Below are 13683 nucleotides of genomic sequence, written 5' to 3'. Positions count from 1 at the left end.
CATCACACTTAAAGTTACATCCGTGGTAACTATAAGTGGGCATGAGGTATATGAAACAAAACACCTGTGTTATAACTCATAAAGTTATACTGAAAGACAATGAAAGACAAATAAAGTTATACTGAAAGACAAGTTATACTGAAAGACAACTCATAAAGTTATACTGAAAGACAAGTGGTAATTTATAAGCAGGCATGAGGTATATGAAACAAAACACCTGTGTTATAACTCATAAAGTTATACTAAAGGACGAATACACCTAACAAGTTTTATATTTTAAGATAATCAATAAATATCATGACTTTTTCAGAAGTTCTTTTGAAGAGGAAACAAGAAACACAATCGTAAATGACTATGATGATGTTTAATCTACTAGCACTAACACCTCTTTGCTGTCTAGCTCGTTCATATAATTAACTTTAACATATATCAGTTCTTTTGGGTAAGGTAACAAATTGAAGTCTCCGTTCAAATTTTCTATATTCAAAAGTGTAGCTGCCTCTGCTTGAAATGTAATATTTTAAGTTAGATGTAAATCTTGTAGTTGCTCTATCGCTTCTTTCTTCTGTAGTAAAACAATAAAAACAATTTCTATCGAACATATGTTGTATATTTGTAAAATAAGTAGATGTATTGAAGTTTTTAAATACTAATACATAGTATGGTGGGGAAAGATGGGAGACCTTTTCATTCTATATTTTTCGTCCCATTTTGTAGTAAACAATGAAAATTTCAATAATTATAAAACCGTATCCTCACAACTTCCATAGACCGTTGTTAATTGTTTAAAATACCAGGATATTTGGACATTAGGTGCTAAAGGTGTCCCACCTTTCCCTATCTCACTAAAACTGTTAAATATGCGATGTAATCTGACTCAACTAGGACGTGTCTGATATTTTTAAAGATTACGAATTAGTTCTGAAAGTTTATTACATAAAAGGAGACAGGATAACTTAAAAAGTGTTACTGTAAATCTCATAGTTTCATATTTATACTCCCCGTAAGATAATGTTGAATATTATCTTGTGTCTATGAAACCGGTGGTTACCCAGATAAGTTTAACATTTTTTATCGTGTTTTCTTGTTTAATTGTTGACTAAATGTAGTAAAATAACATTATTTAGAACGGTAAATTACTTCTTTTACGCTTCCTAAATCTATAAATTGCAATAAAAACGACACTTTTCGTCTGTAAATCGAGCTAAAAGTTGTACCTCCATTTTTAGCATTAGGTTTCGTTTTGCAGCGCTTATTCGTTTTGTAATATGCCGTTCGGTGCTGCACCTGTATGTAAGCATTGCAGTGCGGAAGAAACACCAATATGGCGACGAGAAGGCAATGAATTCATTTGCCAAACCTGCTTTGTGAAACAAGGAATAAATAAACGCGAAAAGACCGGGGAAACAAGCAACGGCAATGGAAGCAAAAAAAGCAATGGTAAAGGCAAGAACTCTCGGTCAAAAATAGCTAGAAACAAAACTGTATCCAAAGGAAAAGGGCGTAGGTCAATTTTTAAGAACAAGTTTTTTTCCAAGCGACTTACACCCACACTTTCTGGTACAAGTGTGGTAACAGATAGTGTGTTTTATAAAGGACAATATTACCAAACAGGAGACGTTGTATCTGTTATAGATGAAGACGACTGCCTTCCATATTATGCCCAGTGTAATGGTTTTCTAACGGACGAATACTCTGAAAAATACACTTCATTTACTTGGCTTATACCCTCCAAAAAACTGGACCAAGACAGAAGTTTTGACCCGAAAAACTTTTACTTTGGCCCTAGTGACGATACATTGCATTTAATGGACGCAGTAGAGTTTGTATGTCACGCACCTACTGATTATTTCAAGCCCTCCAAAAGTATTTTTAACACTTATCCGTCTAAGGTTGATAAGAATTATATTAGTGTCGATTTTGCTCTTTCTGATACTGAAACTGCCTAAGCTTAACATTCCTTTTATAAATACATATGCTTTGTGTTAACAGTAATTGTTGCAGTGCAGTCATTGCAGAGCACCATTTAATCTACTTGTCTTTTTCTGTCAAAATATTGTTATCTTTTAAAAAATATCACAATTTCAAAAAGCTTTACAAATTTTGTATATTTTGCGTTGTAGCAAATTGTATTGTAAATTTGACTACTTTGATAGATAAATTCATTAAATTAGCATCACTTTTCAGCAGGTCCACTTTAAAGTTTGATTTAATGATAAAAACATGACATGGAATATTTTATCAACAGAAGACATAAAAGGATTTGAAAGTTAGTAGCTTTTTAATTTGTTCTGTATTCTAAAGCTTGTATTTGATGCAAGGCATACACAATATAGCAAGGTTCATCCAACTAGAGTATAACCATAACTTTAAGACACTCAATGGTGACTAGTTTAACCTAGTGGCCACTAATGGGCTGTCCAAATTTTCAGTCACCAAAAACCTAAGCGGTACTAAAAACATACATACGCAAATCAATGCTTGAATATCTATTTTGGAAAACAGGAATTATATAATGTCTAACATTGCCCTGCCGTGCAATAAGATGTTAGTTCTCATAAATTTAAATTTCCTAGACATGACGACATGGATATTCCTCTGGGTGCTTGTGTCATCAGTTATAGTTCATGGGGTGGCTGCTCTTGCAAGTTTCTTGGCATTACACAAGAATAAGCAAGGCAGATGGTACTCACTTGCTATTATAGCTATGGGTTTCATTATGCCTTTGACTGGTGGCATTTTATCATGTGAGTATGTATTGCTTAAAATCTTAAAATTTATGGTGACTTTGGGCAAATAATATAATCAACTACAAAGTTATTTACATAAGACAAGTGGTGCTTTATGAGTTGTTAAATAATCAGCCATACCCTATTCAATAGGAAACATTTAAAATAGTCACCCACAAAGTTGTACATGATAACTCATAAGTGGCATAAGGGGTTGAAACAGAACACCCATGTTATAACCTGCCACACGAAGTTATGTAAGCTACATTCATTCTATTCTGTGTGGGCGAGGTCTCGCAACATGGGACAGTCCATAGGTTCTAGGATTTAGGCCAGGATTGGCACATGGGGTAAAAATACATTCATTAATGTAAATATACATATATATTATTGTCATTGTTTATCATTCAAGGTGTTAGCATTGCTGGAGTATATCAGTCCCTTGGTTGGAGCATGGCACCCAGGATGGCATTAATATGGGGGGGTGGCCAAACTGTATTGGTTATCTGGATATCTCTGTCAAGATTACTGCCTACTATATGAGGAGCATGGGCCAGTGTTGTCAGATTAAAAGTGAGTGGGCACAACACACTGTGAGAGCACCTGGTGGTTTTGGTTTTGGAAACACTATTTCAGCACTGATTTTTTTATTTTGTAAGAACAGAAACTTTAGATCAAAAGTGAACATTTTGGATATTATTTATTTTACGTTGCTTTTGTTTGACGTTATGTATCAAAATGTTTTTGTTATGGAGTTTTTATGTGCAATACTGTATTACAGCCTGTTTTGGCCTAGTGTATCATATATATTATATACATTTGCTTTTCTTTTACATCATTTTGTATGCAAAACTGAAGATTAAGATTTTATATACATATATTGTATATTGAGTTAGTTGACAGAAAAATCTGTATTAATTTTATTATAAAGACATTTTCGCGCTAGTCAGGTTTCCTGCGTTTGTGTTAGCAGTTTCATTACATATTTACATTATATGTTAGAAGTTTAGAAATAAGTTGGGCTGTTTGCATCAATGGTCGGGTGTCGGCTTAGTTGTTAAATTTCAGACAAGTTTTGGCATATAAACTCATAACATATAGAGGGGAAGATGGGACACCTTTTTGTTCTATTTTCTCGTCTTATTTGGTATTGAACAAAGAACATTCAAAGAATTATGAAACCCATAGCTATAATAGAGCCCAATCTCGTCTAATCTCGTAATTTCCGAATCATTAGTTTGTACTGTGAAACAAAACCCGTTTCAGGACAGTACACTAAAATGATTACCGTTAGCAAATATTTTAGCGTAGCGAAGTGACGTACATGGGGCAAACAACTTATTTTAAACTTGGGCGCTGTATCCGCTTACTATTTCGTGCGTGAAGTCAGACTGTTTGGTTATTTTATAGTACGTTATGACTTTCCTTGGATGGCGGGGCCACAACAGTTGTTGTAACACGGGTGTTCTGTTCCACACACCTCGTGCTCGCTTACAAGTTAATTTGGTGCTGGCTCATTCTATTTCTCGTCCCATTTAGTAAAAAAACAAAGAATATTTGCATAGTTGTAAAACCGTATCTCCACGGCTCTAAAAGAGCGTTGTTAATTATTCAAAGCACGATCAGAAAATATGGCTTTGATAGCAATATCCATCTTACCCCACAGTATTATCTAAGCAAAAAACAACAAACGTGTAAGAAAGGTAGTTTATTACAAAACACTTGAAGAGTAAAAAATACTAAAAATATCAACGACAATAAATAAAAACGAGACACATAATAACATCAAATGCCAAAAAATACAAGGTTGACCTGATCCGCACCCTTTTCAATACGAATTTCTTTTTAAAGTAAAGCACGCTTGACTGGAAAATGACTAAAGAGAATGTACTGCGTAAAAACAGCCTTAAAATAGTAGTTTGGTCTAGCAGTGCTCTTAGTCAAATACGCCTACCCCGTCTCGCTACATTGATCCCAGATTCATTTATTATGTTCGGCTACACCCAGCCGTTACTTCGTTATAATCAGGGGGTGGCTCTCCACCGCGTCTCCCTTTTGTGACGTCATAATAGCTTGGTAAATCGTCCCCTTTTGTCGGGTGAGATTTTTTGAAATTTCGAAACGAGTTCCTATAAGCTTTCACAGTTCTGACGTCACAGGGTCGTTGATGACGTGACGATCCATCTATTATGACGTCAATAACACCTGATATCGTTCTCACTCGTGATTGGCTGCTCCATAGATCATACGTCACGGCTACGTCACCTTGGCCTATATCTTCAACATACCTAGAAATAAAATTAAAATCAGTATCCAAAAATAGACTTTTTGTTTAAATAAGAGACATTTGGTGTCATTTTAGGCGAAATGTATATCTTCTACACCCGTCGCCGCGGCCCGCGATACATTGGTTAGTCTTGGTAACTTGTAAGGGCACGAGGTGTATGAAACAGAACACCCGTGTTAAGACTGTCATTGCCCGCCACGTCAGGACAAACAAGTTACATTCATTCATTTAAGGTAGATTTCTTACCCTTCGTCTTCAATTTCGTCATCTGTTTTCTCTTCTGCGAATGTCCTGCAAAACGCCACCACCTTTTTTATTTTTGCAAGGAGAGCCAAAAATATAAAAAATAACGCCAAAGACGACCCAACCACCACCGTCTTCCATGCTTCTTCTTCGGTCTTGATTTCCTCTTCTTCCCCGGGGCCTCGAACCGAACCCACCGTAGTAAGATCATGTGTTAAAATGTTCGGAATAGTCGAACCCGAGCCCGACCCCTCTGTAATCTTTATTGATGAATAATTGGTTTCGAATCGGTTTTCAATTTCACGAATTTTTTCAATTAGCGAAGTCCCGCCTGCGGTTTTACATAAAATCACCCAAACAGCGATATGTATAAACCTACCTATTACAGAGTAAGCGCCCATAGCTAAATATGATCTGCTGATAAACAACAATATTAATCACGGTCTAGAAAGAAAAACACCTGTAAAAAATCGAGATTTTAGTAAATATTTTCAGCTGCCTGCTAGCCTCGTATATTACGCCACAAGGCGAGGAATTTAACCTTCTTAATTGTGACGTGGCTGACGTCATCATTTCCGTTATATCCTTAACTTGACACTTAAGGATTTTCTGGTCGCATTCGGCAGTGCACAGTTCAATAGTATCTGAACCTTGCGTTTCGAAACCAGCAAAGCTAAAATGCCAGTAGCTAAAATGCCACTGTTTTGTATACCCGTGTCACAACGACTGTCGCTGCCCTGCTGCCACGCGCGAATAATTAGGCTTCGTTCATTCATAAATATAATGGGTAATGCCTTCTCTCGCGTACTTCTTTTATTAAAGATCTTCTCACGGCCATTTTATTCTCTCATTACGATAGAAACATGTTTAATTCTTTCACCCTACTTTAAAATACATTTCTGATCAACTAGGCATACAGCGTGTTACCTTGTTTTATATATTTGAATATAAACGCGTCTTGACTGTTTTTGAGTATGCGCAAGCAGTACGAAATACCTTTATTGAGAAAATACCCTACGCTTTAAAACCGCTAAACAACACTTAAGCCCGTGGCTTGCGAGATTGCACCATTTGTCGTAATTATGACATACAAGTTCAGCTTTCTTATAGCTGATGAGGCGAAATGGGTTGGTTGAGTTAGATTACGCTGAAGGCGTTCTACGAAACCAGCTGCACTGCTAGACAAAATTTTACTTGGTAAACAGAATTCATTATAATTTGCTATAGCTGTGATTTTGTGTTTAAGACATATAAAAATGTGGGGTAAGTTGGGATAACGTTATCTCATAATATCCCATATTTTCTGAGCGTGTTTTAAGAATTAACAAAACTATTTTAATTGTGAGCATACGGTTGTGTAGTTCTGTAAATATTCTTTGTTTACTATACCAAAAAAAGAAAAACATTACCCTAACCTAGCTGTATATATATACTTCTCAGTAGTTAAACCTTTACTGTAACTCTACCCTGAAATAAATATAATACTAAACTAGAAACCTTTAAAATTGGCCAAGTTATATAACCGCCGCTACATACCCAAGACCACAGTTTATTTCAATGCGGTTTTACACGTGAAACAGACGCCGCTGAGCATAAGAGCTGGTATGAGCGTAGCCTTTTTAGCAATTTCTTTGTGCTTGACACGTGGTAACGTCCACGCAAGGAAATTGACATATACGACTAACTAGAATTTGAGACTATTCAGCGGAAAAGTACACGGAAGTCTTTATACAGTTTTCCCCTTTCTCGTCGAAAACTTATTTGTGTATAAACTAAAATACGAATAAGTTCTTCTTACGCAGTTATTATTTATCTACATATAGACTTTTCGTTTTTCTCGTAATACTTCTTTCGTTTTACCAATTAAACACGACAACAAAGTAATTATATTTGCCCGGCGTGTAATAAGACACGTACTGGTTCATAAAAATTAAATTCAAGTGTTTATAACTCGACTTCTAAGCTATTCTTTAAATAAACCTTAAAGTTAAGGTATCTTTCTTTTGTATAGGTTGGGGTAAGATGGTCCATGTTTTTATTCTATTTTCTCGTCCTATTTGGTGGTAAACAAAGAATGTTAACTAAATTATATGCCCGTACCCTCACAAGCGTTGTTAATAGTTTGTGCTAACGTTATCCGTCTTACCCCACATTCCTATAAAACTAATCTTTTTCACTATACAGTTTCATGCACGCATTTAAAGACATTGAGTTGTCTTCCGTCAGCCTTAAACCTTACTATATGTTATGCAGCTGGATATCACATTACCTTCACCGGCCTCACGTCCAGTGTCTATTTTTACCACCATTCTCACGCAGGAGTAACCGTCCAGAATTCGAGTCGCATTTTTCTCCTCGAGCGAAAAACATAAACACGCGAATCTCGTGCTGTGACGTCACAATGATAGCGCGTATTTATTGCTTCTAAGCTTACGAAAACACAAGGCCTGAAAATTGGGTCAGATTATTTGTTTTTTGTTTGTGTGTTTGCGGGCAAGGTCTTGAACCATTTGATCCACTTCAGAACATTCAGCAATAAATAATACGAACCAATACTTACACAAGCGCTTGGTGGGCTATCTGTATCACGATAATGAGCACATTATATTGGGGTAGGGGAAGATGGAACCCCTTTAGCACATATTATCCAAACATTCTGATCGTGTTTCAACAATTAACAACCGTCTATAGTGGTCGTGGGGATATTGTTTTATAGTTCTTTAAATATTCTTTGTTTTCTACCAAATGTGACGGGAAAATAGAATAAAAAGTTGTCCCATATTCCCCACCCTACTATATATATCTCGATTTTTTACCTATACTGTTTTCTATTCTATATGGTTTAGGTCTTATACAGCGTGACACAGCACTTAAGAATTAGGCCAGAGTAGCTATTACCCGGATATTTAAATTGTTACACTGACCAATAATTATTGAGACATAGCGCTGTTTCTACTTTACACCAACATCCGTGACGTCACGGCACCAAAAATTTGCGTACGTGCACATGGTGGCGTAAGGCCTTTGTGAGCTAAATTAACCTTATTACTAAACCTCTAGAAAGATTGCTTTGGTATTACTTTTACTAAAAGTAATAGAAACAGAAATTATCATATAGCCTCTGGCTTAAGGATGACACGCAAAATCGTAAAGCGGTCCATATTCACCCATATTCTATTCTGTATGGGCGAGGTCCTTGTTAGGCCTTGGATTTAGGTCAGATCTGGCCCATTATTCCCCAACACCTAGATTGCCATATAAATGTCACCCTTATTTTTGTATTAAAAACCTAAATCTTGCTATATTGCATGAATTGTTAAAATAAAACAAAACAGTTTGTATTCTTGTTTACCCCAGTTAAGTACACCATATACATCTACAAGTACATTGACACCATTACATAAATAGACCATTCATAAATAAACCATACAACAGAATATGCTATAAGCTCGTTTACCATCCATAGGCCTCTAACCTCAACTATGTGCCGCGGGCTCTGCGGCCAAAACACGATTATTAGATTAAACGAGCAAATTATTTTGTGTTTCGTTGCGTTGATAGAAACATAATACCCTTATGCTACCGAAACTAAATTTCGTCTACAGTTTTAACAATTTTTGTTTTGAAATATTGAAGAAAAGATTAATGTGTTTTGTAAAAGTTTTTTTTTAAATGCTCAAAAATGCAAGTGTTTATGTGTATATGTATATGATACATATATATATATAGTAGGATGAGGAAAGACGAGACGCCTTAACCTCGTAATATCCCAAAATTATGAACTTATTTCAATTACCGGCGGAACATGGGAGTCGTCAGAATACGGTCGTTGAATGTTCTTTAATTACCAATGAATGGGGCAAGAAAATAGAAGGGAAATGTGTCCCATCTTCCCCCACCCTACGGCTCAATAATTGCTTGACAGGGACGTATTTATCTGTAGACACACATTAAACACGGATTCCAGAGACACATTAAACACGGATTCCAATATATTTAATTGTTTTTTTTTATAAATGCCTTAAAGTTGAATATGAATGAACGTATACTTTATCCTCGCGTAGCCGGAAAGCGACAGTCGTTATATAACACGGATATTTCAAAAACCTCGTGCCAGCTTACGAGTTACCACCTATGTTACTTTATAGGTGATTAGTTTCAAAAGTTCTTGACTTTGAAGGGCCCTGGTTATATGCCTGTTGTAGCCATTCGATAATTAATGCACGACAATACGCTGGGTGTTGTATAACCCTCACAACGAAGCGGTGAACAATTTATGAAAGCAATTAAAAGCAGTGAACAAAAGCATGTATCGTTTCGAATAAATCCTAGGATCAATGGCGTGTCACGCGGTGGGTACTTAACTCTTAGAACAGTATAGTGCGCACTGTTAAGCGATTTCCTTTCTAGTTTCATTATAGTACTTTTGCCGATTACTAAATATATCGGTGCTCTGTTTGGGCAAAGATACTTTAGTTAGCAATTTATCGGACGTTTTAAATAAGAACCAACAACGCTATTTATTTATTTATTTAGTTATTACAAGATATTAATTGTTTAAAACACGGTAAGGGTATTTGAATATTATGTGCTAAAGATGTCCCATCGTAGCCCTACGGTACTATGTCTGTTCAATACCAAAGTTTTCTTTTTAAATTGATTTAATCTTATTGATTTAGGAATCCGACGTTGAGGTAAATAGTTTTATAGTTGTGTATACACAGACAATTAGGTTAGTCACTTATTAAACGGATATCCATCATATACATTGCCCATTAATATTGTTTCTGATACCATTTACGAATACATGCACTGTGCTAATAGTTCAATTAGTAAAGCTATTTTATGCTTATATAGTGTGTAGTAGAAGAATGTAAAAGGAAAAAAACAGGAAAGTTTTAGAAAATACTGTTGGGTAAGATGGATACCGTTAGCTTGTCATGTTTTCGAACTGTGTTTTCAACAATTAAAACACTCATTTGTAGTCGTAAATCTACGGTTACATAATGATGTAATTATTCTATATTTACTATCAAATGGGACGGTAAAAGAGAATGAAAACCTGGACCATCTTACCCTAAGCCATAACATAATGTACAGTGCAAATAGTAAAAGCCTATATATAGTAGGGTGGGGAAAGATGGGACACCTTTTCAATCTATTTTCTCCTCCAATTTGGTACGAAACAAACTTTCAACGATTTTTTATAAAACTTAATCCTCACGTCTCCCATAGATCGTTGCTAATTGTTTAAAATACGATTAGGATATTTGGTTATTATGTGTGAAAGGTGTCCCATCTTCCCCCACTCTACTATATACAAAGTTTAGCATCTATATTTCAATGAATTTTTGGCTCTTTTATCTAAACGCAGATCCTATTTGAGTCACAATGATTAAGAAGTATCACTTAACAGTAGGACTGGGTCTGGCTCTATTTTTTTCGTCTTATGGTTTCGTAATGTATATGAGGTACAGCACACCGCCCGTCTTTGACAGTTCAATTGGTAAACACGGCCAAAAACATTTCCCACAAAAGCTTAAGAGTAAAACAGATGGGGAAACCCCCCAAACCGATGCAGAAGCTTCAAAATGCGACAACTTGCTCGAAAATATCGTCAAGGGTCAATGGGTCGTATATAACAAATCACTGGAGCGAGAAATTGATGACGTGTACACACGCTATCGGTCACAAAGAAGAATTCAAAATAAGTGGACGCGCGAAGACGGGAAATGTGGTTATAACAAGTAGGTGGTGTTTGATGCGTTGTTAAGACCAGGGCTGGTTTTTCTATGGCCAGAGCTGCTGGAACTATTAACTCCCAGCAATAAAATTAAATCCATTGTAATCTTTCCCACTACGTGACATATGCTGTAACTCGTAAAGCAGGTACGAGGTGTATGAAACCTAACACCCGCGTTTTATAACGACTGTCGTTGCCCCCCACGCGAAAATAAACCAGTCGCATTCATTAATCTGTGTAAACATAACAACCGTGTTATAACGACTGTCCTTGATCCCCACGCGTGGATAAAACATGTCTGTAAACGGAACAGTCGTGTTATGACGACTTTCGTTTTTCGGGCACACGATGATAACTATTTACATGCATTCATTTCCCAAAGTGTGTTCTATTCACAGTTACCAGGATAGAATCCCGGGATCAAATTGGCCAAGGGTTGGAAGTTGGTGTGATCGGTATGGAAATAAACCTTGCTGTGATAATTACATGGATGGTGTGTGTCGGGATGCTAGTGAGGAAACTTGCAACTGTCCGAAGTAAGTTGGAATATTATCTATATAAGGGTAGGGGAAGATGGGAAAACTTTTCATTCTATTTTCTCGTCCCATTCGGTAGTAAACAAAGAACATTCAAAGAATTATAAAACCGTATTCTCACGACTCCCATAGACCGTTGTTAATTGTTTAAAACATGATCAGAATGTTTGGATATAATGGGCTAAAAGTGTGTCATCTTCCCCCACCCTACTATGGGATACATTCTGGATTGTCCGAATGGCGTGTCATACGCAAAGTCACAAAATATTCACCTATACACAGTAACATTCGTGGTAACTTCCTAAGCGGGCACGCGGTGTGTGGAACAGAACCCCCGTGTTATAACGACTGTCGTTTTTCCTCCACGCAAGGATAAATAAGTTACATTTATTTATATTTTGATGAATGAGGCCTGCAATACCATGGTATTTAAAACAGAGAAGCCACATTACTGTATTAAATTGCAACATTACTGTATTTAATTGCAACATTACTGTATATTAATCTTTTTAGTTGCATCGACACTCGTAAATATAAAGTTACTGAAGCTGCGATTTGGAAAACTGATGGAAATTGCAAATGGACAAATTACTCCGGAGATACTGCATGCGATGTAATAGAAAATTCTCAGTTTAATGACCTCCAATTTGTGGGGGATTCACACATTCGAAATATGTTCGTCGGAATGATGCTGCTGCTCTCAAATGACCCAAACCATGGCGCTTGGAGTACACATACAACGCCCGAGCAGAAAAAGAGGTGCCACGGGGTCGAATTTTTCTTTTGGGACAACTGCAGGACTGTAATAGAAGACATAGATCAGCTGCCACATTATAACAAACTGTGCAGAAATCGAACCCCGAAATTTTCCGCTGCTGTAAAAGTGTATTTCAGTCTTGAATACGCTGGGAAATTCGTAGACTTGGTAAAGCAGCGGCTTGGTAAAATTGGCACACTTATAGTAGTAGGGGTTGGCTTACACATAAACTTAAACCCTACCGCCACTATAGACCGTTACCTAAAGCCAGCTGTAGACGTAATAGAAAAGCATTACGCGAACTCCAGTGCAATGAAATGGCCTAAATTGGTATGGGTGCTTCCATTGCCCGCTAACCTACTTAAACCAACGCAAAATATCAAGTCTCAGGGCAAAGAGGCCCTGGACGCTTTTTCTTCAAAGTTGAACGAGTATTGTAAAGAACACGGGATACCCGTCATGGATTTTGGAAAGATGGCTCAGTTTACGCAGAGTTTCGACGGCTCCCATTACGGACTGGCTGTTAACCTAATGTTAAACCAAATTCTTCTTAATTACATTTCTTCTATTAGTCCCTAAATGCACTTTTAGGGTCGTGAAATATGATGTTTTAACTTAAAAAAGTGAGCATAAGGTGTATGAATACACCATGTGTGTCTGGTGTATAAGAAGACACCCACGTTATAACTCGACAGTGAGCATAAGGTGTATGAATACACCATGTGTGTCTGGTGTATAAGAAAACACCCATGTTATAACTGGACAATATATTGAATTCTATCGTCGGTAGGCTATATACACGTTTCTGTATTTACTGTTATGATTCAATATCCGAACTTAAAATGCTCTTAACATATATATGCTGCTGACTCGTTGTATTGCTGCAGCGTTACTGCGTAACCACACTACTTATCCTACTATGCAATTATTATCTTAATGTGTAAAATTAACTATAAACTGCTATATGATACAATAAAACTTAATGTAACAATTCATTTTTATTGTGTTTTTTTTATAGACGATGTTAGCTTTTACGCAAGAGAAACATCAGTGATTAAATCGAATTCAGAACAAAGTTAGTTATACTACCTACCAAGCGTCTTTGCTGTTGGTGTTTGAATTATACAGGTAATATTCGTACGACGAGGTGGCCGAGTGGTTAAGGCGATGGACTGCTAATCCATTGTGCTCTGCACGCGTGGGTTCGAATCCCATCCTCGTCGGTTGGGGATGTAGCTCAGTGGTAGAGCGCACGCTTTGCATGTGTGAGGCCCCGGGTTCAATCCCCGGCATCTCCATTTTATTTCACCAGCAGCAAATCAAACACGCGTTATTGCGCAATCAATAATCACCGACGTCGCGAGTAAGACGCTTGCAAGAAGTATTTG

General features: G+C 36.8%; 5 protein-coding genes and 2 non-coding genes across 7 annotated transcripts in view; 6 read left to right on the top strand and 1 right to left on the bottom strand.

Annotated features, from left to right (window-relative positions):
• LOC149734991 (uncharacterized) overlaps positions 1-599 on the top strand; it is a 28679-nt gene extending 28080 nt beyond the window's left edge. Inside the window, exon 44 of the mRNA XM_089880211.1 lies at positions 311-599. Coding sequence (XP_089736337.1) covers positions 311-368 — 58 coding nt within the window. The 3' untranslated portion in view covers positions 369-599. The remainder of the gene's footprint in view (positions 1-310) is intronic.
• Positions 600-1063: 464 nt separating this feature from the next.
• On the top strand, positions 1064-2187 carry LOC149734990 (GATA zinc finger domain-containing protein 1-like). The gene has a single exon (XM_089880319.1). It carries the CDS (start codon positions 1269-1271, stop codon positions 1947-1949), a length of 681 nt encoding a protein of 226 aa, XP_089736445.1. The 5' UTR covers positions 1064-1268; the 3' UTR covers positions 1950-2187.
• Positions 2130-3562, top strand: LOC149734989 (transmembrane protein 170B-like). Its single transcript, XM_089880326.1, has 3 exons — positions 2130-2269; positions 2577-2747; positions 3142-3562. The coding sequence occupies exons 1-3, from the start codon at positions 2224-2226 to the stop codon at positions 3270-3272; spliced, it is 348 nt and encodes a 115-aa protein (XP_089736452.1). The 5' UTR covers positions 2130-2223; the 3' UTR covers positions 3273-3562.
• An 862-nt stretch (positions 3563-4424) lies between these two features.
• LOC149734988 (uncharacterized) lies at positions 4425-5840 on the bottom strand. Its single transcript, XM_089880316.1, has 2 exons — positions 5263-5840; positions 4425-5017 (listed from the first exon to the last, which is right to left on the bottom strand). The coding sequence occupies exons 1-2, from the start codon at positions 5658-5660 to the stop codon at positions 4717-4719; spliced, it is 699 nt and encodes a 232-aa protein (XP_089736442.1). The 5' UTR covers positions 5661-5840; the 3' UTR covers positions 4425-4716.
• An 896-nt stretch (positions 5841-6736) lies between these two features.
• Positions 6737-13593, top strand: LOC149734985 (uncharacterized). The gene is made up of 3 exons (XM_089880280.1): positions 6737-11006; positions 11401-11538; positions 12052-13593. The coding sequence occupies exons 1-3, from the start codon at positions 10651-10653 to the stop codon at positions 12872-12874; spliced, it is 1317 nt and encodes a 438-aa protein (XP_089736406.1). The 5' UTR covers positions 6737-10650; the 3' UTR covers positions 12875-13593.
• On the top strand, positions 13437-13518 carry Trnas-gcu (transfer RNA serine (anticodon GCU)). Its single transcript has one exon. It is a non-coding gene; the product is annotated as a tRNA-Ser (tRNA).
• Trnaa-ugc (transfer RNA alanine (anticodon UGC)) lies at positions 13522-13593 on the top strand. Its single transcript has one exon. It is a non-coding gene; the product is annotated as a tRNA-Ala (tRNA).
• Positions 13594-13683: the final 90 nt, after the last annotated feature.

Source organism: Ciona robusta, chromosome 6 (genome assembly GCF_009617815.1).
Source record: "Ciona robusta chromosome 6, ASM961781v2".
Classification (NCBI taxonomy): domain Eukaryota; kingdom Metazoa; phylum Chordata; class Ascidiacea; order Phlebobranchia; family Cionidae; genus Ciona; species Ciona robusta.
This window is presented reverse-complemented; position numbering and strand designations above follow the sequence as displayed.

Bases quoted from the DNA above. Each gene is read 5' to 3' on its own strand.
- LOC149734990 (XM_089880319.1), top strand. From the start codon at position 1,269: ATGCCGTTCGGTGCTGCACCTGTATGTAAGCATTGCAGTGCGGAAGAA.
- LOC149734989 (XM_089880326.1), top strand. From the start codon at position 2,224: ATGACATGGAATATTTTATCAACAGAAGACATAAAAGGATTTGAAA. The intron at 2,270-2,576 runs GTTAGTAGCTTT...TAAATTTCCTAG, and splicing joins AGACATAAAAGGATTTGAAA to ACATGACGACATGGATATTC. The intron at 2,748-3,141 runs GTGAGTATGTAT...TTATCATTCAAG, and splicing joins GACTGGTGGCATTTTATCAT to GTGTTAGCATTGCTGGAGTA.
- LOC149734988 (XM_089880316.1), bottom strand. From the start codon at position 5,660: ATGGGCGCTTACTCTGTAATAGGTAGGTTTATACATATCGCTGTTTGG. The intron at 5,018-5,262 runs GTAAGAAATCTA...TTTTATTTCTAG, and splicing joins GACGAAATTGAAGACGAAGG to GTATGTTGAAGATATAGGCC.
- LOC149734985 (XM_089880280.1), top strand. From the start codon at position 10,651: ATGATTAAGAAGTATCACTTAACAGTAGGACTGGGTCTGGCTCTATTT. The intron at 11,007-11,400 runs GTAGGTGGTGTT...TTCTATTCACAG, and splicing joins GGGAAATGTGGTTATAACAA to TTACCAGGATAGAATCCCGG. The intron at 11,539-12,051 runs GTAAGTTGGAAT...TAATCTTTTTAG, and splicing joins GAAACTTGCAACTGTCCGAA to TTGCATCGACACTCGTAAAT.